The following is a 26,526-nucleotide window of genomic DNA, read 5'->3' on the forward strand; positions in this document are numbered from 1 at the left end:
TATTTTAATTCTGTTTTACAAAAATTCTAACTTGTTTTTGATATTTTAGAAAGTGTATCATAAAAAATAGATGGATACAGAGAAATTACATCATATTCCTGATATACTAACAGAATAAACAATTGAAACATACAATCAAATGAAACATTCTAATCCAAAAAAAATGTTTCCATTTTTTTTCATAATCTATGTTCCTTTTTTTTCCAGAACCAGAAAGTAGCTATATTTCTGCTCGCTACTTACCTCTGATGAATATTTTTGCTTCTATAATAGTAAAATTAATAACTTAAAAATTCTCTTTTTGCCTTGAAATATTTTTCATGCAAAAACCGGATTTGGTCTTTCCAGAACAATCCCAAATATATCCAGATTAATCAGATGAACAAAGAAGAAGAAAAAAGGAAGCTGCATAGATAATTGTGTGTATTCCTTAATTATCTATCATGCCAATGCCATGGAAAAATTACAAGATAAAATTTTAAATTACTATATATATTTTAAAATAAGATATAAATCATACTAATTACGAAGATGTTTTTGTTTCAATGTAATTAATTTTTGCCCATTCTCTTTCATGCATATCAATTGTTTCTGTATGATGTGATAAAATAATTATGTTCTAATTCTGTTTACACATATGAAATCCTTTTCCTTTCAAAAGTTTGAAAATACTTTGATCCTTAAAATTATGAAAAAAATGGAGATGTGGTAAAGATTTTACACATCTCAATTTTTTGGTCTTGATGAGAATAAAAGGGCTCAATTTCAGGGTATAAAAATGCCTGTAGCTGAGCTAAACTACTCAGAGTTTGAGGCAGGATTAGAGAAGAACAAGGAAACAGAGCAAGAGTGGCAAAACAGTCAAGGTAAAACTGAAGCAGAGTTGAAGCTAGATGGAGATAGGAACAAAGAGGACACGTTCAGGGAGCAAAGGGGCATAGGACAAAGCCAAATGCAGAACAGAATGTGGAAGAGGCAAAGAACTAAGGCTTGATTGAAAAGAAATGATGAGTATCAAACTGAAGTATTTGAAGAAAGCCAACTTGCTGCCACCACATCTGGTTTCACACACCTTTCAAAAGACCCAGTTTTTAGTGGCACATCAGTGTCAGCAGTAATAAAACTGGGGATGGAGCCACTGCTTAAATTGTGATAGATCAAACTGTGTGCATTCTGTGTTATACCTTTTCCTGTTTACTCAACACTATTTTAATCTGGGTAACTACTCTTATTAATTTTCCATTTTTCTGACCTGATGACCATCCTTGATTGTCCTGAGAGCTTCTCTGGTATGAAAACAGAGTAAGCATGTGTTACTGGGCTGTGTACTGCAGTAGCAAGTATATCATTCAATTACTAATTTTATGTAGCAAGATTTGATAGTCAATGCTAAATTTTACTAGGTTTGAAAAGATGATTCCAGGCAAGATACTCCATCTGCATGCACAAGTTCTAATATATTCGGAATGTCTAATTCTGAAAATACTAAAATATGCTATGCAGCATGTAGGCCCCCTAAATAAAGGTTTAAAGTTTGGCTCTGCAACAAAGATAATGATTAGAAAATGTACATAAGCATCATCTTCACAACACTGACAACTGTTTGTGTAGTTTATATTCTCTATGGCAGCAGTGTACAGTGATGATTATTAAATAAACTCTCCAAATATACTTTTACTATTAAGTTGACATTTTGGTGTTTCATTTTAGAATGCTTTTAGCAGGCAGTACTATATATAGTAAAATTTGGTTTGAAAACAGTCGTGTCACTGTTTAACTAAAGGGGAGGGAAAAACGTGATCTCATGAAATGAGATAGAAAGTACACTGATCTGATGAAACGGAAATAAGAGATTTTGCTCAAGTTAGATCAAAAAGGGAAAATATCGCAAATTGAAGATGTAAAAATCATATGGGCATAATCGTTTCAGACTTCCTATGATTAAACCAGGAATATGTCTCGCCAAAGGAATACTAAATATGGTTTTACAATCTTACAACTACATGGAACAAATTCAGTATATTGTTAGTGCAGAAACTAGTGGAATATTTAAAGTAAACGCAGAGATATACACTGATGAGCCAACCCCACTGGACCTTATACCCCCCTATTTCTTATTTTCATTGCACATTACTGCTTTATAAGATTATTCATGTAGCAAGGAATATTTTTGTGATTTTGGAAATTACCTGAACTGATAAGCATAACACCTCATAAAACAAAGAAATCATATGCCAGTATTTTATAGAAATAAAACAGAGAGAGAACATACATACAATGTATGGGAAAACATAGTATACTACCAGCAGTGTTTTCCTATGAGAACTTTAGAGTAGCACTACCTTATAGGACTGGAAGACACATCGGGGTCATGGGCAGTCACCTGACCAATCACAGAGTTAATAGCAGCATTTTCATGCACTTCCAGTAGGTAAGTAGGTGATGAAAAGACTGGTGGCTCATCAGCATCCTCTACTACAATTTTTACTGTTGCTGTATCCTTGAATGGTCCTCCACTGATGAAGCGAGGATCAATATGAATGTTGGCTGCTTCTACCTTCAGAGTATAGGATTTTTTGGTCTCAAAGTCCAGTGGCTGTTCAGAATGACAAAGATAAATGTCTTTTTACTAATGGCCAAAGAGAAAGAGCAAATTAATATAATGCTGATGGATGAAAGTCATGTGTATTTAATCACATTCAGTGAGTTTTAATACATCCCCTTCCCACTCGCAAAAATTCAACCTGCAAATTTTCTAGGCATATATTGATATCTGTTCATTAACCAAGAGAAAAAAATACTCTTTGTTTTCTTGTTTTTCAGAAAAAAATTACCACAATATTCTCTCTCATGAATAATACTACTACAATTACATATCAGATAAATACTGCAAATTTGCCTGTGATGACATGACTTGCATACTAATAATATTCTTAATCAGTGCTTTGTTAGCTGTAGATAAGAAGAAAAAAAGAAAAAAAAAATTATCTCCACAAGGAACAAATATTTTATTATTTCCAGAACTATGTGAGAAATTCAAAGAACTAGCAATTATTATTTGTTGGACAGGAGAGGCGTTAGGTGGAAAAATTTAGAGCTAATCATATAAGAAAGTACTTCAATATTATTGCACTTCAGATAACTCTGCATTTCTGTTTATAGGGCTAAATGAGGTAGACATCTCTCAGGAATTTCTGACAATTGTAGCAATTCCTATTTCTGTACCTTATTTTTTTTTCAGAGAGAGAAACACGAAACCGATTACTTTATTCTTGCAATATACCTTCCGTGTCACCATTGTTTTTACTATTTTACAGCTTCATATTAAAACATAAAAGATGAAAACACAGTGGATTTAAAGAAATGAAATACCAAATAAAAACCAAATCTGCGACACTTCTGAATATCAGAATTTTTCATTATAGGAGATTCAACTTTGTGTCATGAAGCACATCAGTATATTCACTATATAATTCTCTTGTGTCTCACAATGATTCAAGTTTCAAAGATGCAAATTGCCAAGCAGTGGAAAGATATTAAGATTTGCATTACAATGTCCCAGGGATAGAAAGCAAAGGACACAGAATCTGTCTGAATCTGAAATGCAAATACTAGCAAGAACACAAATAGGAATTACAAAACTCTTTTAGGAAGTCTGTCAAAGCCTTCAGTATGTATACTTTTGAATTTTGTTGATTTTTTCTTCAGGTATGAAGCAAGCTCTAGTGGGATTTGCTCTTTCTCACAAATTCTAGTAAACATGAGAAAACCTTGCTTCTTTACCAGCTCTTAAATTTGCAAGCTTTTGTAATTACGAATGGTGATTTATAAATCAGCATATTCACAATTTGCTAATCATAGCTACTGTATCATTTTTTTCAACTGCTTTTCATGTGCTTTACAGAAATGACAGTACCCCAATACGTATAGTCATTCTTAATCAGACTATCATATTGAAAATTTACTCTGCATTGTCTAAAACTCATGCATTTATGCTGGAGAAAATCTACTGGTGAACAGTACCCTACATACATCATCTACTGTAGTAGAAACAAAATGATTATTGCTGTCAAAATGAATATATGAAACAACATTATGTTACAGTCTTAGTTATGAAATAAAGCCAAGGGAACTGGGGCAAAAGGCTAATTGCCTTAGTGTACAAAGGAGGCCACAGCATACAATAAATAACAATAAGGAAGATCAAGGATGTATATCATAATTTTCTCTTTAGGATAACAGATCTAATTTTAGATAAATATACATAATTTTATTACACTATTATACTTCTAGAGTTCTGTCCTCCTCACTGAGAAACAGAAAATAAAAACTTCCAACAGCCATCATTCTGTCTGACCTCTTTAATCACAGGTACAAGTTGAATATTAATTACACTCGGGTACTCAGGTACTTTTTTTCATTGAAAGCCACGCCTTTTTTTAAAAAAAAAAAAACAACACTGAATCATTTAGAGTGCTCTGTGCTACATATTTAAAACCCTCCATGCCAGTGTTATGAGTTATATTCATATCCTTCTTTGGAACACAGCAGGGGAATCTGTTCTCTTTTCCTTCCCCCAAAATAATGAAAATGAAGCCTGTAATTACTGTTTCATTGACTTGAATAGCTAAACTGTGTTCTAGATATGCTGTCTTTCTCCACATTTCTGTATATAATTGGGTGTTCCTTCTGTTGTGTATTCATAAATACCTTATCTTGCATACATCAAGATTGTGTAAGCATAGAAAAGGTAACAGAGTCGTAGCCTTCTCTACAGCCCAAATTCGGCATTTCTCATGTTAAACAGTACTGATGTCCTTGATAAGGTTCACTGAAATCATTATTCATTGAGCAAAGAGAGTTCAAGAGAAAAGTTGGAAGATTTAGCCTCTTACACATCAGGTAATTTAAATAATAAGCTATGATACTTTTTCTCTGAACGGTATCTGCCCAACTATACAACAAATGAAATCATAGAGAAAAGTACTCAAATGAGATTTTTTGAAAGTGTACATCATCAACAAAGGAAATTCTGATCTACTCTTCCCTTTTGGAGCCAAGGAAGCAAAATCTGTATCATTTGAGCACGTGAAGCAGTGGCTGGACTCAGGAAGACCAGACAAGATTAACATGTGTCCAGAACAGAAAATACTGCCATGGAGGTCTCCACAGTTGTCACCTAAATGGTGCTTCTGAGGGATGTGGCTTATACACCCCTACATTTATCAATTCACTGGCTTAACACCTCATCTGCAGATAAAAGAATCCTTGAAAATCCAGCATGTTCTCACACAGGACAGTCCGTCTGGGTAGCTGTATGTGCAATAAACATTTTTTTAAGAGATAGAGTTTACCTTTCTCACTCTAATAATGCCATCCTGAGTTTGGGCATCTGTAGTGATTTCAAAAATATCCATTCCATCTCCTTCAATAATATCATAGGATGACTTAGCATTTTCTCCAATATCCAGGTCATTTGCTTTCACTCTTCCTATAGGTTCCCCAAGAGCAACATCCTCCATTACTGAGAAGTGATACATACCTTAAGAATAAGAGGAAAAGACCAAATATTACACCTGATTCCAGTATCTCTTGTGTGCTCTTCATTTGTTTATACTACCCCAAAGCAAACTTGAGATGTGCAACTGATACAAATAACATTTACACGGGTTACTTACTGAAAGCAGCAAAACATGTTCCTTACATATTAACGTTCAGTTTACTGCACACGAACGTTCCTTTCATTGTAGTAGTACCCTGCCTCCTGCTTGCACAGATTCTCACTGCTGCTGAACATAAGTATTAAGCTACTTTCAACACTGCAAATATGTCATATGATGTCTACTGCAGATACTGCTGAACTGCAGATACTGCTGAACTTACCTTTTTATTTACAGACTTGTAACTATATTTTTGATGGAATTCAACCACAAAACCTTAGTTTTTGCTCTGCAGAAAACTCACCTAATATGGAAAAGGTGCCATTTAAAACTTCAGATCTTTGCTACTTTTTTTGGTCTCTTATCTTTTTATTTGAACTGGTTTTGTTCTTTTAAGCCCTTTTGCAATAAGAAACTCCTCAATAAACACTCAAGGAAACTCACGAACTTTAAGTTGTAAAGGAAGCGATATTTTTCCACTGTATTCATTACTGTGTCTCCTATTTGTTTATAGGTATAGATTAAATCCTAATACAAAGTGCTATTCAAATCCTCAGCATTTTTATTTTTTGTAATACTTGCTTCAAACCATGTGACCTAAAATGTTTCAAAAATCTGTCGTGAAATTCTAATATTTTAGGTAAGCAGTTTACTAAAAGAAAGAGAAAAATACCCATTTTATTATTACACCTCACAGTGCTTAGCATCACTTTGAAAACAGAAGACATGCATGTTTTACATCAATAGTTCTTTATGGGATGCCTATCTTTTTTTGGCTCTTGGTAATTTACCATGTTTGATGCTATGGTTAGTATGTGACTTAACCAATTGTGGTGATATTTAGTAGTTAAAACAATCAAAAAGGAACTCAAGGTTAGGAGATGAAACTGGTAAAAACAATATAAATATTATATGACAAATGGTGCTGGACTTGTCCTTTTCTTTCTTCACAGTTGTTTTAAGACAACTTGTAGTTTTTAGTGTAATGTGCAGCTTTTCTAGTGCTTAGTTTTCTAAAGCCAAAATATCCTGGTGTTTTTGCTGAAACTGTTTGTAGGCCAATTACAACAGCTACAGTTGAAAGTATGAAGGAAAACAAGAGGAATTCATGAATACCTATAGTGATTTTTTTTTTCTTTTAAGCTTCCAGGCTAAATTATTAGAGACAATTTGGGACCATCAACATTCCTCAAGAATATTCCCAATAGCTCACAAACAACAAGCAGGAAAAGCAATCCTACAGAAAGTGCCTGCACAGACTAAATTACAGATTTGTAATTTATACTGCTGTCCACATTTTGTGGCTTGACTCTCCAGATGCAGTTGATTGCATTTTCTGGTTGATATTTTTTCTCAGACTTATTAATGTAGTTTAGAAAATACTGTAAAAATGTTATTATGATGTAAGTGACTCTTTTACATAAATTGCTCTCAAGTGTTATGAATTGTTCTGTCAAGATGTTATAGTTCAGAGCTGACCAAAAATCCACATTATGCTTCTTTGAAACCCTTTGGTTTTCACAGCAATGCACAGTTCTTCTCAGTATAATCTACAGTAAACTGCCAGGTTAAAAACTTCAATGACTTATAAAATGACTCTAAAATGATCTTAAAGAGATCACAGAAGTAGTGAAAGTTCATCTTTTTCATTTTCAAAACCCAGGAGGCTAACACTTTTTGAAATCTAACCATAAATATACATTTCTGTCCTGCCTGGAAACAATAAACCGATAAAACACAGTGCTTTCTGAGTTCATTACAATTTATTGTGAAAGCAGCATGTATTACATCTTATGAATTTCTATTTCATTCCAGTTAGGCTCTATTGTAAGTTTGATCCTTTCTTATTTTCCTTTCCAGGCAAATGCCAACTGTGCTTTAACAGTGTAAAAAATGCTACAGATTTGATCAGCTCTTGTATAAGGTTAGAGTCATGACTAATCTGCAATGTTAGGCAGCATGCTCGGAATACTCAGTTTTAAAAGGCAGAATTTGTAATAGAATCCAGTTTAAATATTTACTATGGCACATCCTCATTAAATGCAATATATGCATAACATAAAACTATAGTACATGCATTTTTTTCCTAACGAAATTGCATAATTGTCAGAGTTCTAACAGGGTGGTTATTCCTAGATGGTAGTTTGAATTCTGTGCTGGAATCCACTAGCTGTAACAGCTTCAAAGACAGCAACCCACTCTTTGTTGAAGGAAAACTAATCTGCATTTTCCACATTAAAAATATATTTCAGGGATTTGTGATGCAGTCTTCCTCAGCCTAGCCAGTCAACATGTCACTGTAACCAAACTACAGGAGAACAGATATGAGTAAGCTGCACGGGGAAAGCACAGTTTCATCTCCACATGCATTCACTCCTGTGCTTCCTGCTGAGACCTCCAACAAATGTACCAATTAGTACCAGTTGTGTTGCTGATTTTCTGATCAGCTTTTTTTGTACTGGCTGGCAAAGACTTTATGACATAGAAAATGCTGATACAAATACAAAAGCCAGGTAAGCTGGCAGAAGTAGATGCGTAGTCACAGAGTTAGAGCTACTGTACACTGCAGGCAAGAAATGTTCCTCTGTGTTCTGGTGATATGGTTCAGCCAGGAGTCTCATCCATAGATATTCACATTATTAAGGGACTTTATTAAGGGACTTGTCATCCTCTGTTGGAAAATACTACCGTACAAGTGCAAGCCATGTGTTCTCAAAGTCAAAAATACGTGCATTTCATATTTTATAATAAGAATATCTTTTATTGTGCATAGAGCAGTTATCTGTTAAAAACACTATGCAGAGGTAATATAATGCATATTTTTTTCTGAATAAGCTTTTGCCTCTGCTTATTTTTTTATTTTTTTTATAATTCTTTGTATATATCTATATATATCATATATATATCATACATATATATATCTGTATGTGCTTTTTCTAGACTATGAGGAAGTATTTATCACATGCTGAGTACTAAGACACCTATTTCTCTCTTTATGTCTTCAGAACAGGGCAAAAGTGGATTTTGCCCTTTGTGTAAAAGAAATCATTTTACATTTGGTGCATAGGTACCTTGTTAGAAAAACATGCTACTAAAAAAGTAAAAATGACACAGTCAAGATATGAACTCTCTCCAAACCTAATATAGGCTCTTAATACCTTAAAACAAGTGTTTCCGGAACAAGCTGGATAAAAAAGTAAGTTTCTAATAGGGTATTAGATTGCACCTGTTCCAAACAAAATCGATCCAGTCATTATGCTCTTCCCTTTTCTTTTTGTCTTCATCTTTGATATAGACTACAAAACTTGTAGAGAATCTCAGCATGATGCCAAATCATTTTAACCTAGCCCAGCAAGACATCCATTGGAATTACAGTAGTAAATATGGATTTGGAATTAAAGATCAACAATTATCTAGACGTAAAAGACGTAAAAACTTATTTTTCTTTGTTTTCTTCATTTTTACCTAATTAGTCAAACCTTTTTTTTTTTTTTTTTTTTTTTTAATCAGTTGCAAATGTCTTTTACTGGTGGTGTCCTTTGTCTACAAGAGATGGAAGCACATACAAAAGCAACTGAAACTAGCACTTAGAAACAACTGCACTGAAAGCAAAAACCACCCAAATTAAAAAAAAAAAAAATTCCCCAAGCCCTTTTGTGTACAAGAGATAACACGGAAGACAGAGGGCTGTGTACAGTGTTACGGGCATAATTCCCTCCTTCCTTAGAGCTCTTAATCAGGCAGAGGACTATTAATCTTTCTCCAGTAGCAGCTACAGATTTTTAAATTACATTACAAACCCAGGCAATATGATGATAAAAAAATCTGGATTAAAAAGAAAAAAAGAAAAAAAGAGGTATATTCCTTTCTTATACAGGAGAATGTAAACACATAATGACACTTACTCTGTGCAAACTTAGGAGGATTGTCATTAACATCAGTGAGTGTAATTGTCACTGTTGTAGTTCCAGAGAGTCCACCCATATGTCCTCCCATGTCCTTTGCTTGGATGACAACAAAGTATTCTTCTTTGGCTTCTCTGTCCATGTTGGGAAGAGCTGTTTTAATTATAGCTAGAATAGGGGCAGGGGGAGAAGATTGTCAGATACAGACCCAAATTCAGTTTTGTAGGTATTTTTATGAATGTAGGTTAATATTGTTATAAAAACTTAATGCTAAAGATCCAGCCTCTTAGTACCAAGGAAAAGAAGAAACTAAGATTTTCCAAACAGTATATTAGTAGTCACCTACCTTGGTTTAAACAAAAATACAAGGAAATCACAGTCAAAAATAAGAATTATTCCTATCTGTGATACTTATTTCTTTTTTCTTGATACAGAATTTGGTTTCTTTATTACCTCCCAGAGAAATCAAATGTTTTCCCATAGAAATAAAAAAAAATAAATTAGGAATTGTAATGATGCATTCTGCAAATAACTCCATTGTTATAAATAAAGTGACTTTAAAAAAGGATGCTAGAATATTATTTTTTTTTTCATTCATAGACCTGATCAAGGTATCACTGAAATATTATTTCAACAGCTTTTGAATTAAGCCTAACATAACTTTTTCTCCATTATTTTTTTAGGCAAACAGTTTCTACTGTTATCTTATTTTTTAATAAAAAAAAAAAAGTAATTTACATAGTTAAATCAGGCCTAGAATTGTAAAAAAAAAAAGCCACATTTAGTATTCTTGACTCTAAGAAAAGTTAAATAATTCAATAAAGTGATATTTTTCCTAGGCATGTATTTTAATTTGTCTATTAATGTATGAAACACTCTATCCCTTGGCTATAGTTTGAAAGGTAAAAGAAAAACTAAAATATCTTAATAAGTGTCTACAAAAGAATTATGGTTTCTGACCTTTAAGGAATAAAATTTTGGGGTATCTCTGGGTGATAACACTAACACAATCTGTTATTTCAATATTCCTATCTACTGTCTCAACCATAAACCATTTGCTAGAGGCTAAGAGGCAAAGATAAATACAAGTTTCAATTTCAAACAAAAATGAAAATGTAAAAAAGAAATGTACTCTTTTAATTACCGTACCTGCAGCTGAACATTTTTAAATATTGAATATTTCAGAATTATATGGGTTGTTACCACCTATATTTCTGTGTTCACTATCTAGAGGACTGAAATCAGCTAAAACAAAAAAAAAGCATCATTATCTCTTATGAGGCAAATTAACAAACACAAAAAGGCTCCATCCTTTCCTAAAAAAGTAATGTGATCAAGACAAAAGGCAGAGTTACGCACAGACAATTTCAAATGTAACCATTTGTTTTATTTATTTCTTTATTCACCAGTTCTCTAGTTGTGCTCACAAGAAATACTGAAATTTTCAATCAATTTTTAGAAAATGTCAAATCACCAAATTCTAAATCTAAATAATAATAATAAGCTCAACAAATACTAATAGGCATACAGCACATTAATTCATTGACCATTCAACTCACTCTACTTCAATTCAAGCCAGAAACAAATTGAGAATAACTCAGTTTTAGCATGTTATGATGGATGAAAATGATATACGCCAAACAGAAGTGTAGTTTAAAAGCAAGAGATGAGAATTACCAAAGACTAATGTAAGGCAGGTAGACGCTTGCTGGAAAATTGTATTCAGAAAAGTTATCAATGGCTTACTGTCAAATTGGATGGATGGATGAAGTTGTTCATAGGGTTTGTTCTGCTTCTAGCATCATTCAGTATTTTCTGAATGGTGGAAGACAAGAAAAATTTATCAAGCCTTTCAGGTGACACAAAGTTGGGAGTAGTTGCAAATACTAGAAGAAGAGGATTACAGTTCAAAACAATTTTGACAGATTGGATAGTCTAAAAAAGCAGAATGCAACTCCGTTTGACAAATAAAAAGTATTTTGTGTGGGTGAAACAGTTAACTTCACAATTACAATAGAGCAGGTGACTCATGAGATAAAAAAATGTGGAGTCAAAAAGAGTTGAATATGAGTCTACAGCATTTTACTGTTAAAAGCGTTCAAGCATTTTGTGATTATACTTTAGCTAGTATATTGTATGCAAGAATGGTGGAGTAATAATCCCTTCAGTCCCCACACACTGCTGGAACACTGTGTTTGATTTTGGGTATTCCTCTTCTGTATTTAAACTGATGATGAATTAAGCAGTGAGTAAAGCAATGACTAAAGTAGCAGAAAGTCTGAGAAAAAATCTGGTTCAAGTAAGTTAGAGAACTATAAGCAAAGAGTCTGCAGCCAAATATGGAAAACGTACTGGGAGCTACTCTCCTTTCCCAATGAGAGTAAGAGAAGAAACGATGGAACTACAATGTAAATGACAAAACAGGTTTAAGCTGCAGCACAAGAGATTTCAGTTAAGCATTAGGTGAATGCTTTCTACCAGAGAAGTAAGTACAGTTAGAGAAGGCTACTTATAGAATTTATAATATTTCCATCACTAAAAGTCTGTGGGAAGCTATTATTCAAATACCTGTTGAGAATTTGAATGAGTAGATCTCATTCTTTTTGAAGGTAGGGTTACTTACTGAATACTGCTTGAGGTCCCTCTCCATATTGCCTAAAACTTCTCTGTGTATTCTAAAATACTTTACAAACCTTAGGCCTGTGAAAACTTTTGATGGACATGTAGTTCAAGCATAGGAAAGAAAGCTCTATCATAATTTAGCTACAAATACTCTGACTAAAGCTGGAAACCTAAGAAAGTGGGCTGGAAGATAAAGAAATCAGGAAGTAACCGATTTCTTCAAAGAATGAGAACATCCCCAAGGAAGTTCCTTTTATTTATTTATTTATTCTTTTTTGGCTGAGTTGCTTTTCCTAAGCAGCGATTGGTGTCACACTGCTCAATAGCAAATAAAACAGCTGTAGAATGGGATTTACTTTTACAGTGGTCCTAAATGCACACAGTGAGCAATTCACACAATCTGCCTCACAACTTGAATCGGTTAAAATGCACCCCTGTGGACTACTTTCAAAAACCTATTTGGAAGAATATACACTATCTCAAACTGAAAAAGATCAGGGGAAAAGAAGCAAAGTTACAAAGGCTATAGCTGATGAAGAGGAGGAAAAGCAACAATAAAAAATAAGGATCTGTTTTCCATTTTTCACTTCCCTTTTTTAAGGATCTCTTTATGGTAACACTGTAACAGTACACATTGTAATAATTGAGAACATGGACCAAACCCAAGCAAGCACTATGCAAAATTGGAATCTGAACCTGAAAAGCTTTTCTTAAGAATCTCATTTATCTCACATGTTTTGATGAAGACTTCCTGCTATTTCAGCTAGCATGCTTTGGAACTTTCCCTTCTTCATTTTGGAAGAGCTAAGTAATTGCTTTGATCTTCCTTCCACGCTAAAATCTTGGTGGAGATTTTTATTAAATATAACAGCCATTTAGGACCCAAACTACTGCAAAATCAATCTTGTAATTTCTTCAGAGAGCTGCGAGATGTATTCTTTGTACTCCCATGAAGCACAGTGACTTCAGTGATGTTTTAGCAGCCCATAAAAAATGTTCACTTGGAGACCTCTGGAAAACCTGTACCATAATTCCTTAAAAATGAATAGATCACTACTAACTTTCTTGAAAATTAAAGAAATTCTAGTCCTTTGAGGATGTTATACAGGCATACTGTTCCACTATTTTTAAATTCAATTTACCCTTCATATAAATCATAATCTTTTTAATAAAAATTATTCCCATTCCTTACTAAGGTTTAATGCCTTTAGGACTTTTATTCTAGCAAGACAAGAAAAACAGCTGTAGTGTCTAAGTTGGCTAACTTTACAGAAAAATTAACAATTACAGGAGTATCTGAACTACAGTCAGATGTAGACGTATTTCAAATCAAAGCCATTAGCCACAGTAAAAATAAACTCTAGGTAAGGAAATGAATGCTGTGTTATATAATTACCTGTGGAGTGATTCTATGCCGTTTTTTATTTTTAAGAGAGAAGCTAACAGTGTGCATATTTTATTACCATGTTTATTTTTTAAAACTGTATGGGAAAGACGACACTATCTGCCTCTCTGTTAAACAAAAAGATGAAGGGCGAATACTGTTCTATTAAATCTCTATAGTTTCTTGTTTAACCTACAATCTATTATATCTACTTTTTCAGCCCATATTACTTCCATTTACATGTTTTTTCAGTTCTTGCTTTCATTTTGAAGTAGACCTTGCAAGCTTGCTTTTGTGCATAAATGAACACTACCTGTCTTTCACTAGATATATTTTTCTTGAAGAATATCATGATCAGATAACACCTATTATAATACTACCATTTCAATTCAGATGAACTTGTATCTGGGTTTTACAGCAAGGAAAAAAAATGCTTTCATCTCATACTAGAGACTTACCAGCCATTCCTTTTTCTCTGGGAACAAGTTTTCACTGGAATGTGAAAGGGTCACCCTCTCACCAACTGAGAATGAATGCAGTAAACAAACATTTTGCACTGCATTTATGAACCTGTTTCCTTATGATTTAATTTGTTATGATCCAGTAATACTTATAACTCTACTAAACACTTCAGAAAATGTAACTTTGGACTCTTTTTCAGATATTTTCCAAATATAACCGTGTAGCTCAAACTCCTCTCTTCTAATTCAGTCTCTGGAAGCACAATATTATTTAGATATGTATCCCCAGTTCTTCTACTCAGCATGAGAAAAGTTGCTGCTCTATTTCACTAGCTTTCTAAAATGATGGAGGTATTGCTCTGAAATGCAAGAAATAAATGTGGTATCAGCCTGTTTGCTAATACTATTTCTAGATAAACTCTAGAAACAGAAATCACTTTTGTTTTTGTTTTTGTTTTTTTTTTTCAAATGCCAGTCTGTCTTGATCTTAAGCGAATCATCTTTACCATCTACAGATTGTCATAACTGCTTTCAAACCTCTCCACAATGATTTTATACTTTCTTTATTAATCAGAAAACGCTGCTTTTGCCACTGCTGCAGGACCAATCCTACATACCTTATCCATAATGGTTGCACTTTATACTTTTAAGCAAAAAGCAAGAACTGACCCTTGGGTCTGCTGCACTAGCAGTTTGTCAGTACAACACTCTCCTAATGGGCTGTCACCAAGACAACTCAGAATCACCAATGATTCTCTGTACAAACACCTTACCACAACTCCTAAGGTTGTACAGTATACTTAGTACACAATGGCAAAAAAAAAAAAAAGGTTCATACTAGTTTGAAAATATACTCTATTTTCAGCATTGCACCTAAACACATCAGAGACTGTACAGACTGAGCTGAAGGTGCTGTAACCAAGTGCTAGTGACTGAGCACAGACTCCAGAAATTCAGTATGTGCTGGAGCTGATTCTGCTACACTGGGAATGATACTGCTATCAGGCCTACAAACCTATCTTCTGTCTGCTACTGCACACACCTGCCTTCTTGCCTGGGAAATGAGTTCATACACCTTATTTGCCAAGACACAATAACAGAACAACATCTGTCCATCCTGGTTCATGCCTCTTACAATTATTTCAGTTTCAAAGATAAGTTAACTGTAACTGAATCTGTAGTAATTTTCAGGAATATCACAGCAGCACTGGTTAATAAAATGAGTTAGAAAGCTGTAGTTCAATCAAGGGTGTGCCTAATGTTGAACAGGTTCCTTCTCTACGCCAATCTCACCAGGGTTTAAATCTAAACTATTCAGAAACTGAACTATTTAGAAAGGGTCTGTTGAACATGAGTTAGTTCTGTTCTTAGAAGCTCATTACTTTCCCTTGCATTTGAATGTTATTTCCTGTATCAAAACTGTTTTCCCATCTCACTCTCATTTGAAAATGCTACCTTGTCATTTTATCATGAGTAATTACAGAAACAGTCCCTGTGCCTCTCTTTTATTAACACCTTTCAAATATTTGTACAGTGATTTCATATCCTCCTTTAATCACCTCTTATCCAGTTTATTCAAATTAAGTTCAATCAATCTTTCATTCTAAGTCATATTCTTCAGTCTCTCTCACCTCAGTTACACTGCTTTGAACTTTCTTCGGTGTCTCAGTAGTCTTTTTTTTATGACAATGTGTCTCGCCAATACTACATACAATATTCTGGGGGCAGCTTGTGCTATTATTGTTGCCCAGCATTAATAATAAATTAATAAATTAAATTAATAAACTGAACTTTAACAACTTGGTAGAAGAGTGAGCGTATGTCATCACAAAAATGTTTGTAATTCAATAGTTGCTGTCACTTACCCTCATTACCTTACTGATTTTTATTGCTGGACTGTATTTTAAGGTCTAGAGGGAGGAAGGCAATAAAGACTGTAAATAAAAATAGGAGATTCATACCTGACTTCACCCAAATGCCATTTTCACTCCTCCTAGGCCTACTCTTTTATGTTCTGAATTTCAGAGCCACACAGTGTCTCAGGTTCAATACTGTGTTCCAGAGGGTGTCACATACTGAATCATTAAAAGCTCTGTTGGTTAAAGCATGTGGACTTTCACCCGGAAGTTAAAGGTAGGCATAGAAAATGAATCAAATATTCACTCTCCAAAGAAATATCCACAGGCTGTTAAGGAGAGATTTTAGTTTTCTAGGCCTCCTTATTCTTCTGTTTTCTTCTCAGCTTTACTGACTTGAAATTTGGCCATTGTACCAAGTGACCATAACCAAGATGGCAGCATTTAAAAGCTGTTCCTTTTCATATATTGCAAGGGTTTATGCTTGAGTAATGAAATGCATTTTCCAGTGCAGTAGGGCATTTGGTATAATTCGTCTTGTTCACATATTTCAGGTGTGTGTAGGAGTGACATTATTTAAGTAAGTTCATGTGAAATGTAAATAAATGAGACGCAGCTGATAATGTATTTTCTTTGCTATTCCTATATTGTAGAACACCGTGTCACTTCATATTATATTCCATTATGATAATCTTATTTTAAAGCTGACAGTCATGATTTAATATCTTTGAAAAAGCTTAAATGTGAGAAGTATACTTTTGCTGCTTCTAGCAGTCTTAAATAAGCCCCTCCCCCAGCATTTTGAATTTCATTGTTTGGATTACAGGAGAATATATACAACTTGTATAATGCTATAAATGACACAAATTATGATGTCAGTTTTAGCAAATCTGACATCAGTTACTCAGTTATAACGAGTTATGGACTATACTGAACATTGCAAGTTCTGTTACTAATCTGATGCTATCACATGGTAAATTTAGCTTTTCATAGAAAATCTGATTCTGTCATCTTTGTAATGTATTATTTATGTTGTTCTCTATCCAATGAACCTATGGTCATATTAAAATTCACCTATGAAAAGGGAAAAAAATATTCAGAACAGAGCATGCCATCAAAAAAGCATTTACCCTAAGCTGTATTCAGATGTCTGAATGAAAAATAACTTCTGAATTACCTTCTTTCATGTGTCTATAACTCATACAGAAGAATTTGCAAACTAGAGCTGCAGTAGTATATGTATTTTTCATCTAATGTAATGGAAAACTATTGTTTTATGGGTCACTTAGCAGAACTTTTTCCTGTGCACCCAGTATTATAGAATTGTTTCAATAAGGAGGTTGAGAGTAATGTCAGTTTCAACCAAGAGTAATTCCAGTAAGAATTACATCTAGTTAATATCAAATTAGTAAGAAATAAAAAGCAGAAGAGTAAGAAACTGCTTCCTTGGATTTGCCCTTGGGTGTAACAGCCCTTTCTACCACAGGCATGAAGGTAGAAAGACATCTTACACCTCTGTTCCCTTGTTTTCATGATGCTTGGAGTACTACAGAAAGCATGATTTGGATTATTCCTGGCAGTGAGCTCTCATTGTACCATTAAAACAGAACAGTGACATAAAACAATCTTTACTCTGAGTCAGCAAATGAACAAAATTATAGGCAGCATCTTTGGTACTTGCACAAAATCTAAATATAGTCTTGATTTCTACTACACAAATCTAATAAAAGGCCAGTCACCTAGAAAAAAATAGTTGATAAGCTCTAAGTAGCTATGCTTCAACGCTTGAAACACTCCCATGAATAAAGGAAAACATTTGCATTCTTTGGTAGCTCACGTTAACATAGTCTGTTTCTTAACATAATGATTCCATTCCAGGGAAGACACAGTTCTAGACACAGTATCTATGATCAGAATCAATTCTGTTTCAAATACATTAGAAAGATTTTTCACTTACCAAAGCTGCTAATAAAAAGTAAGCCCAGTGAAAATGTAACTACAGACTATACAGACAAGCATACAAAACAAAACAACAACAACAAAAAAACAGCTACCATGCTTGGAGAGTCACCTTCAGGTTTGTTTTGTTTTGGACAAGCTACTAATCTAGCTAACTCTTATGCTCCAATTTCTACACTTTCACTATAGTACCAAAAATCCTCCCCTAAGGAAATTTTAACTGGGTTCCTGTGTACTACAAACAGATGTGTAATGGGTTTCCTTGGCCAAGCTTCTACGAGAAAAAATACACTGGATAAATGTAAAGAAACAGTCAAACATTTAAATATTTTGTTTGCTTTGGAAATTTTCCTTTTTATTAAAATACACCTTCCAATCTATATGCCCATGGTAACAGCAATACTGTCCAAATTACAGAGAGGCTAAACTAGCGTGCATGTTTTATGCACCACTACCTCTAAAAGGTGAAATATTCAGTGCCACAAGCTACTGCAAAATTGTAGCTATCTTAGTATAATACTATCGTCATTTTGAGACTGCATGTAACAAACCATAAAACTCTCTCTGGTATGTAATAAACATTATCATACCCTTGCTCTGAAATTTTTGTATTACCGAGAAATGTGCTGCCTACTTACTTATGTTTTTCTGAAATCAATACTTCTCCTCAGAAGAACCACAAAAAGTTGCTGCCTTTTAGAGCTGTCTTTTTCACCATGCACATTATATGGCTGCATTTTCTACAGGAATACTTGTGTCTGGTTTGTTTAATGACTAGATTTTTATGTATGTTTGTTGTTTATATATTCTAGATAACATACATGGAGATAACATACATATAGAGAGCTGAAGGGCTCTCTATATTTTGACATTTAATATTGCTAGTAGATACCTTTTTCTCTAAGTGAATGAAGATATAATAAATTTTGTACATTTTAAAACGTTAAGTACTACAAAAAATGTGTAAACCCTTTGAATACCATAGAGACAGCCACATATTCTCCAGCTTTAACTATCCTTTGGCTAGCTGTAGGAGTAGCACTGTAGTTATACTACAGATGAAGACCATTACATATAGATGGCAAAGACAGACAGGATGGCCTCAGTACATAAACTCGTTCAGCTGTAATGATTTAGAGAAGAATGTAATCGATGCCCTACATAGATCTAGAAAAATAGGGAATCAGAAACCATTTATTCATTCAGAAGCAGCTCCATAATATGAAGCCACTTACCCAGGGACTGTGGCAAAACCACAGTTGAATTCTTTATGATTAAATTCCCCTTAGAAACTAACGTGTCATTTTCATGTTAACTGAACTGCTACTAAAAGGAATATTTATAACTGGAAATGAAGGTAGGAGGGGGAATTTAATGCAAGTGAAACAGGAGAAAAAATCATGATTTTCAGGTTCACCAAAAAGCTTTGGAGTTTTCTCTAGCTTTCATGATAATGGAAATCACTTTCCTAGGTGATGAATGGTTATTTCATTGGATTAAGCATAACATTTTAATGTAATACAAACAATAAACCTGAGTCAAATTAAACAATTTTTTAGGTTTGGAATAATTTTTTTTTCAGGCCATTTCATGTGAAGGAACTGGAAAATCTGCGTAGCAGGAGAATATACGCCACCTCAGCTGGTGGGAACAGGTGAGCACTATCAGTACTTTATGAACTTTCCCTTGCAGAAACAGAGAAAGAGCCTATAGCTAATCCTCCTCTAACTGAGACAGCTACAACAAATCATTCCTGCACAAAAGAATTTGTAATACAACAGAAAACAAAATCATGTATTTTTATACTTGATGGTCAGGAATCTGTTCAGAGTTTTATTTCCATGTGACTTTTGACAAATCGTCAGCATAAACTAAGGGGTTTCACTGATAACACCCCCTTGGCATAATTATTTTTGAAATAAGTGTGTTTTTTTCACTGGACCGAAAAAGTTATTCTTTGTAGGACTATAGTTTACATTCACCATAAATTCAAATACTGAATTACATTCCAGAGATTGTTTTCATACTCAGGACAGTTTTCCTTCAACCAGAAGAAAATAATGTAATAGATGCATCCCATTTATTGATCTACACTATTTGTCAAGTCCCTGTATGCTAGGGCATTTCTGGGAAAAGAAAATTATTTTTCCCATGCAATCTCCCTAAAAAGAATTAACAAGCTTCCAGACTTTAAAGAGTCTGACAGTTTTCTGTTGTTCAGAAAGCTTTGCACATTTCATCTATCAAAAACATCCTTTAATAATTCTCCTAGCACTTACTTCATAATCTTGTTAATCAGCATGAGTACAGGAATTTACTCCTTTATGGCTGCATAAATTCAGGTGATTTTTTTTTTTTTTTTTTGTATGTTATAATATTAGTTATAGTTTTCTTCACCTTAGGAGATCACAGCTGCTTGACTACAGTGATTAAAATCTACCTCAAGTAACAGGTGAAAGAACATAAGAAATAATGCCAAATCACTTTAAAAAAAAAAAAAAACACTTCTCAGAGACAAATGCATTTTCTCAAAGTATGACATATGTATAGCAAACAGGAGGAAATGGATTTATTGGCACTCCTTTCAGATTATTTGCTCAAGATTTTAAAACCACAGAGAAATAAAGTCATCCTAAATGCACACTAATAAAACTTCATAACAAAACCCAGTACCATGTTCTTTCTTTCCTTGATTCATCCAGTCAGGAAAAAAAAATAAATCATTTTTTAGTGAAAACACACAATATGCTCACTGAAATTCCCAAGCTAAACTGTTCTTTCTTTAACTGGAAATACTATAGCCTCATATTGAAAATTACATTATGTTCATTAAATTCCTCAGGCTACGTCTTCCAGTCCCTAACCAGTTATAAGTCACACAACACTTCCACTGCCTTCAGTTTTGCTTCAGTAACTTCTGTAATAATAGTGTTACCATTACTTGCATTACCTTTAATACAGATTTTTCTTTGTCTTTTCACATGTTCAGGCTCTGATGGGATACGTGTGAGATGTGTTGCAACTCAGTAATGCTGACAGACACCTCCTTATGTTCCCTGTTTAAGTTTATTATACAAAACATTTTTAAGAGGCAGAGCATAAATATAACCCAGGGATTCATATTCAGTTACCTACCTGTATGTGGTTCAATAGAAAAGTAAGGCTGTCCTTCCAGAATGCTATAAACCAGCTTGGCACTATTTCCATAAACTGGATCATCTGCATCTGTAGCTGTTACTTTAGTAACAAAGGTGCCTAAATAGAAAGAATATACATTAACTTATATTCTTCCTATAAGTTTGCATAACTTACTCAAAAATAATTAGGAACAAAAAATCATTTACTTGAAATTCTAAAGAAATTTGTGAGGTATAATAACAAATAAAGAAAGTAACAATAATCAATAAAATACACAATAATAACCTACAACAGTATTTGTGGAACACAAACAAAACATTTTCCTTCATGTTGTTATATGCCAGAAGACAGAATTTCTGGGTAAAGGAAAAAACCTTTTTAGAAGCTGTATCATTTACTGTTTCTTTGTAGAATGCATTTAAAGCTACCTGATAGATCTGTGTAGACTTCGAGCATTTGCAAAGGAATCATATCAAAGGGATATGAAATACAAGGTTAATAACACAATATAATATGTTGCATTTAAGATGTGCAAAACCACATTTGAAAGCACCTTGCCAAGTTACAGTGACTGCATGGAAAAGCAATAACAAAAAGGATTCTTTTTTTTTTCTCTTGGCTTGCAGCCATAACAATGGTTTGATGTGGCCACAGTGACAGTGTCAGGACAACTTGTATTGTCTCTGAAATGAGTGCCTGCCAATGAGGGGTCCATTGCCTAGTCAGAGTTATAAACTCTACACTCAGTCCAAAAAAAATGTTAGAAAATTTTAAAGAAATTGCCCTCTTCATTCTTAGGCAACATAGCATTATGCAATTAGCAAAATCAAATGAAATTCGGTAGGTTCTGTTAAACTTTTTGCAACAACCTTTTTTTTTTTTTTTTTGGATGACTTAAAAAATATAATGATGACATTAATTAGGCTAGCAATATAGAAAATATCTACAGAGGGTGAGAGTAGGAGAGAGGTTAAGGGCTGAATTGTTTCTCATGTTTAAAAGGAAAAGAATTATAGCACCCACCAAAATGCTCCCCCTTTCTAGATGTGCCAATAAAATTAGCCTCCTCTTCCTTCTCACACTTTGTGCTGCTGAATCCAAGTTACACCTCGCTTGAAGAAAGGAACAATAAATTAGATGCCATCCCATATGTGATATTGAATATGAACATACAAATCAGTGCTCTCTTCAACTGGATCCAAGCTGAAACAGCAGGTGATGTACTAGGTTTCTGTGGGAGTGGCAGCTATTATTAAATTTTTGTTTTGTAACCTACCAAGGCAGAAGATGTTCATGAAGAACATCATACAATGGGACAAGGCTGGAATAAGATAAGGCTCATTCACAGAACAGTGAACATTTTTGTTAGTGTGTTTTATCGAGTGGCTGCTCTGTTTTGTTTCCATGATCTTCTCTATACACAAAGGAAAATAAAGAAGTGAAACTGTTGACTTCTTTGAGATTGTGTTTGATTTGCCTAGCTGGCTCTCATTTCAAAGGACTTCAGAAATAATTACATTGCTTGTTTAGAAAGATTTGATATATACCATCTATTCTTTTCTTATTTCACTAGAGAATTCCTGAAGACTTTTAGAGATATTTATTTCAAGATTTCAAAATTTAAATGGGTATGCTGATTCTTTGATAAACACATCCTTTATCCCAAGTGTTCATTAGACATTAAAGTTGAATACGCCTTAATAAAACAGGCAATCAGTGTCTAGCATTGCTTCCAATCCTGATGCTTTGCTCTCAAGACTTTTTTCTTGTGATAGAAAATAATTTAATCACTTACTGCGACACCAAGCTTATCTGAAATTTAAACATACATAAAAACACATACATAACAGTCAGTATTGCCATTCACTGTTTATATACACAAAAGGAAACAAAAAATAGCATGCCCTTCTTTCTGTTTTCCAGGTCACTAGAAGTGTGACTATTATCTTGTCTAATAAAACTAATGAAGAGAAGGGAAAAATAAAATAGGCGCTCTCCCAGCTCCTAGAATCAATTTCTTATACTGCCAGTCTCTCACTCTCTGCACTTCATTTCCAACCATCATAGACAGTTCTGAGGTCTCTGAAATTCACTAATTTGCTCCCAACAATCTTATTGATGAAAATTGTTTAAAAAAAATGTAAGCAATCATGAAGCAGAAATTAAAGAAATTAGATAGTTAAGCTTTTACATAGCTTAAATTTTATCACCTTTAATTTCATTTTTTTGTTTTATGCTATAACTCAAGTCTTCTGCAGGTGTGAAACATGCCACATCAATATGTTCACACTGGCAATAATAAGTATATAAAGGAGCAAATTCAATCCCATCTGCAGCTGCAGAGGATGTTGCTGCCTCAGTGTTGCTTTGGTTCCACTGCAAGATACTGAGGGTCCAGAAGAATTAGTAACCTGTGCCACTCCCCTGAGGGACAGAACCCATTTCAGCTAAGCGTGAACAAAAGATCTGGAGAACTGATAAAATCCTGAGGGTGCAAAGTAACGCAGAAAAAAGAAACTCACAGCCACCATGGCTATTACTTAGGCAACCTCCATAATGCGGCAGAACTCTCCAAGCTTTGGACTAGAGTTTTGGATTATCAATATTGAAGTAGGATTTTACTGCACTACAGACACTGTAGTTATAAACCACATGTATATAAATATTTTTTACATGCATAATATGCTTAAAGTTTTAAAGATAAAAATTTAGCATTCAAAAAGCAGTAACAATCCAGGAAAAGGCATTTATGTAGTAAATACTCTTTGAAAGATAATGTTATGGGTTCAACCCAGCAAATAAACAGCTAAGGTTTCTGTTTCTGTTTAATTTTGACTGCATTTGGCTTGTGTTTGTTTCTTCGTCAATGCTACAACAAACTCATTTAGCTAGAGACTATAAATTTGAAATGGTGCCATTTTTACAAGAAAGCCACTATTATAGTCCAAGTTACTGTTGCCCTAATTACAATAATACACCAGTCTTATATAATCTGGTCCAACAGCATAATTACTGTTTCTTTTTTTTTTTTTTTTTTTGCACTTAATATTGCCTTATGTAAAACAAACCCATTTTTTAGATAGATGAGGCAAATTTTAAGATGTTCAGTTAAAAATTTTCTGCGTTTTCTTCTGAGGTACACTTTTGCAATGCTAATGACCCTGTGATTAAATATGGACTGCAAAGAGATTCAACAGATTTTAATTAATGAATATTTCTAATGCGATTTAGCCATTAACCATTGCTGATTGTTTTACTCTGTTAGTGTCAGATTTCAGAGTTTCTCCTTGCAACAGGCTGGCAATCAGAGCCACAATTAACAATAAAGGTATTTTTATATGGTTAGGTAAGAAAGCCTGTGTTTCCTGGCAAACTAAGATTAAAAGCCTTCATAAAAATAAGATGTGTGTGCTCAGCTAATGCTCTTCCGTTGTTTTGGCTGTGTTTTTATGTGCAAGTCAGGGTATAGATTCTGCACATTAGTCAGAAAGAAAAATGCATATGCTGCCACAGGGAGTAGGAAAGCAAAGATTTTTTGGTATGGCAGTGAAATGTGTGTACTGAAAAGAAATCAAAGTTGTATGTTTAGAGGATGTAACACATAGTCAGTGACAAAAATTTACATGAATCCATATTCAATGAAGCAACCATTTTGTTGAAAGATTGCAATAGCTGGTAAAAATAAAAAATGTGACCATGATGCAAGGACTATGTTTTCTCATTTTCCATAGGACTTCTATTTTCTTTGCTTTTCTGTAGTCCATTTTAGTCTCCTTCACTCTTTCTTTCCTTCTCAGATCTTGACAGGCTGAAATCTCCATTTCATTTAGGAGATCTGATTACAAATCTGACAGGGCATTAAGAGTATATTTGCATGAAAAAGACCAACCATTATTTACCAACTGTTTTGTTTTTCTAAGAGGATCACTGTGCTTCAAAATCTCTAGCTAGATTTTGAGTTCGGCTGATAGCAGCCATGCAGTCAGAAGTGGTCAAAGCAAAGCATTGTTTGTATTCAGCAGGTCAGATAAGCATTCTTTCCAAAATGAAGCCTTTTCTTCACTGTCCTTCTTTGCTATAATCTCACAGGTAGCATGACAGTTGTTGTCATGGTAACTATTTTTTATTGAATAAAACTGCAATAATCTCATAAAAACCTGTATAACTTCTTGACATGTAAATTATTACTGCCTCATTACTACTGCCTCAAAGCTGGAGAAAGTTATTCTTATTTGTTTTTCACTGTGGCTGATTTTTTTAAATACTAAAACATAGTTTTAAGCTTCATCATCCTATATTCTGCATGAGGACATTTCTTAAACACAAAATCTATCAATTAGAATTTTCAGTAGCCAAACAAACAAAATGTATATGGAATAGAAACCTGTGTAATGCACTTCAGAACTTGTTAACATATGCAAAATACACACACACATAATATTATGACTGGTATTTTAAATTGCCAGTCATTGATGTGTATGCAGGTATATATTTGAAGCACAGACTATGTAAACATACGTATATGTGGGTATGTTGTATGAGTGTTTTAGGGCTCTTTTGAAGATCATATGTTATTTTACTCCCTCCTGTATCAGTCCTTCAATGTGCTTATATTACTGTTAGCAGTTTCAATGCTCTAAAGGCCCAATACATGGATCAAATCTCACAATACAAGTACCCTTCCAAAAGATTCTGTGAACCAAGTACCAGCAAAGACAAACGCAGACAACTGAAGAGAGATGAGGAGACGGCAAAATGCTGGAAATCATGCCAGGAAGCAATGTTGTGAGCACGCAGTAGTGCTGCTGCCTGACATGCCTGCTCTCAGATTATCCACGGTGCCTATAGGACACAGCCATCATGGAAGTTTTAAGGATTGCTCTGAGAACAAATGACAGAGGCCTTGTGTGGGTTTTTCAGGAGATCTTCCCACACTTAAAAGAAAGTATGTGAAAAATAGAAAGGTGTTTGCTTTTCCAGTGTCCAGTGGACACCTTACAGTGATGAAAACTTAATGGAGGAGGAAGAGGCACCCTGAGCATTGGCAACGAGTAGAGTTATGGGCCAGAATGGTTCACTAGCAAAAAACAGGCAACATAAGCTTGACATGCCTGAGAGAAAGGAAGCAAGGATCTGTTCTGTTCTATCTACAGTAGAATGCTCTACAGCATCTACTCCTAGAGGGAGAAATGAGAAGGAAAAATTATGTAGTTTACAGGTGTAATATTGATAAGCGATGTGATAAGAACCCATATAAATACATAGATAGATACAAGAATTCACTTAATCTTCTGCAAAGAGGAAAACAACAACAAAAGCTTCCTTACAATGAGAAATTGTACAAGGAGGAATAGCTCCCCAAGGGAAATAACAGAATCCTCCTCACTGAAGAGTCACTTTATTGCACAGGATGCTAGATAATGTATTCTAAGGGAAAACCCTAGAAAGACAGCGAAGATTAACTAATAGGGTAATTTGTCTTCCCCGGCTGTAATTTATTTTGACTCTAAGTAGTGAAATACTGTGATGCTGTCATGATCT

At 34.1% G+C, this 26,526-nt stretch overlaps 1 protein-coding gene across 3 annotated transcripts in view; it reads right to left on the reverse strand.

Annotated features, from left to right (window-relative positions):
* The window catches only part of CDH8 (cadherin 8), a 201,688-nt gene that overhangs the window by 55,648 nt on the left and 119,514 nt on the right, over nt 1-26,526 (reverse strand). For all 3 annotated transcript variants that reach the window (XM_068693381.1, XM_068693382.1, XM_068693383.1), the window contains 4 exons: nt 20,983-21,102; nt 9,566-9,733; nt 5,355-5,542; nt 2,343-2,596 (listed from right to left, as the gene is read on the reverse strand). In XM_068693381.1, coding sequence (XP_068549482.1) covers nt 2,343-2,596; nt 5,355-5,542; nt 9,566-9,733; nt 20,983-21,102 — 730 coding nt within the window. The remainder of the gene's footprint in view (nt 1-2,342; nt 2,597-5,354; nt 5,543-9,565; nt 9,734-20,982; nt 21,103-26,526) is intronic.

This window comes from Anas acuta, chromosome 10 (genome assembly GCF_963932015.1).
Source record: "Anas acuta chromosome 10, bAnaAcu1.1, whole genome shotgun sequence".
NCBI lineage: Eukaryota > Metazoa > Chordata > Aves > Anseriformes > Anatidae > Anas > Anas acuta.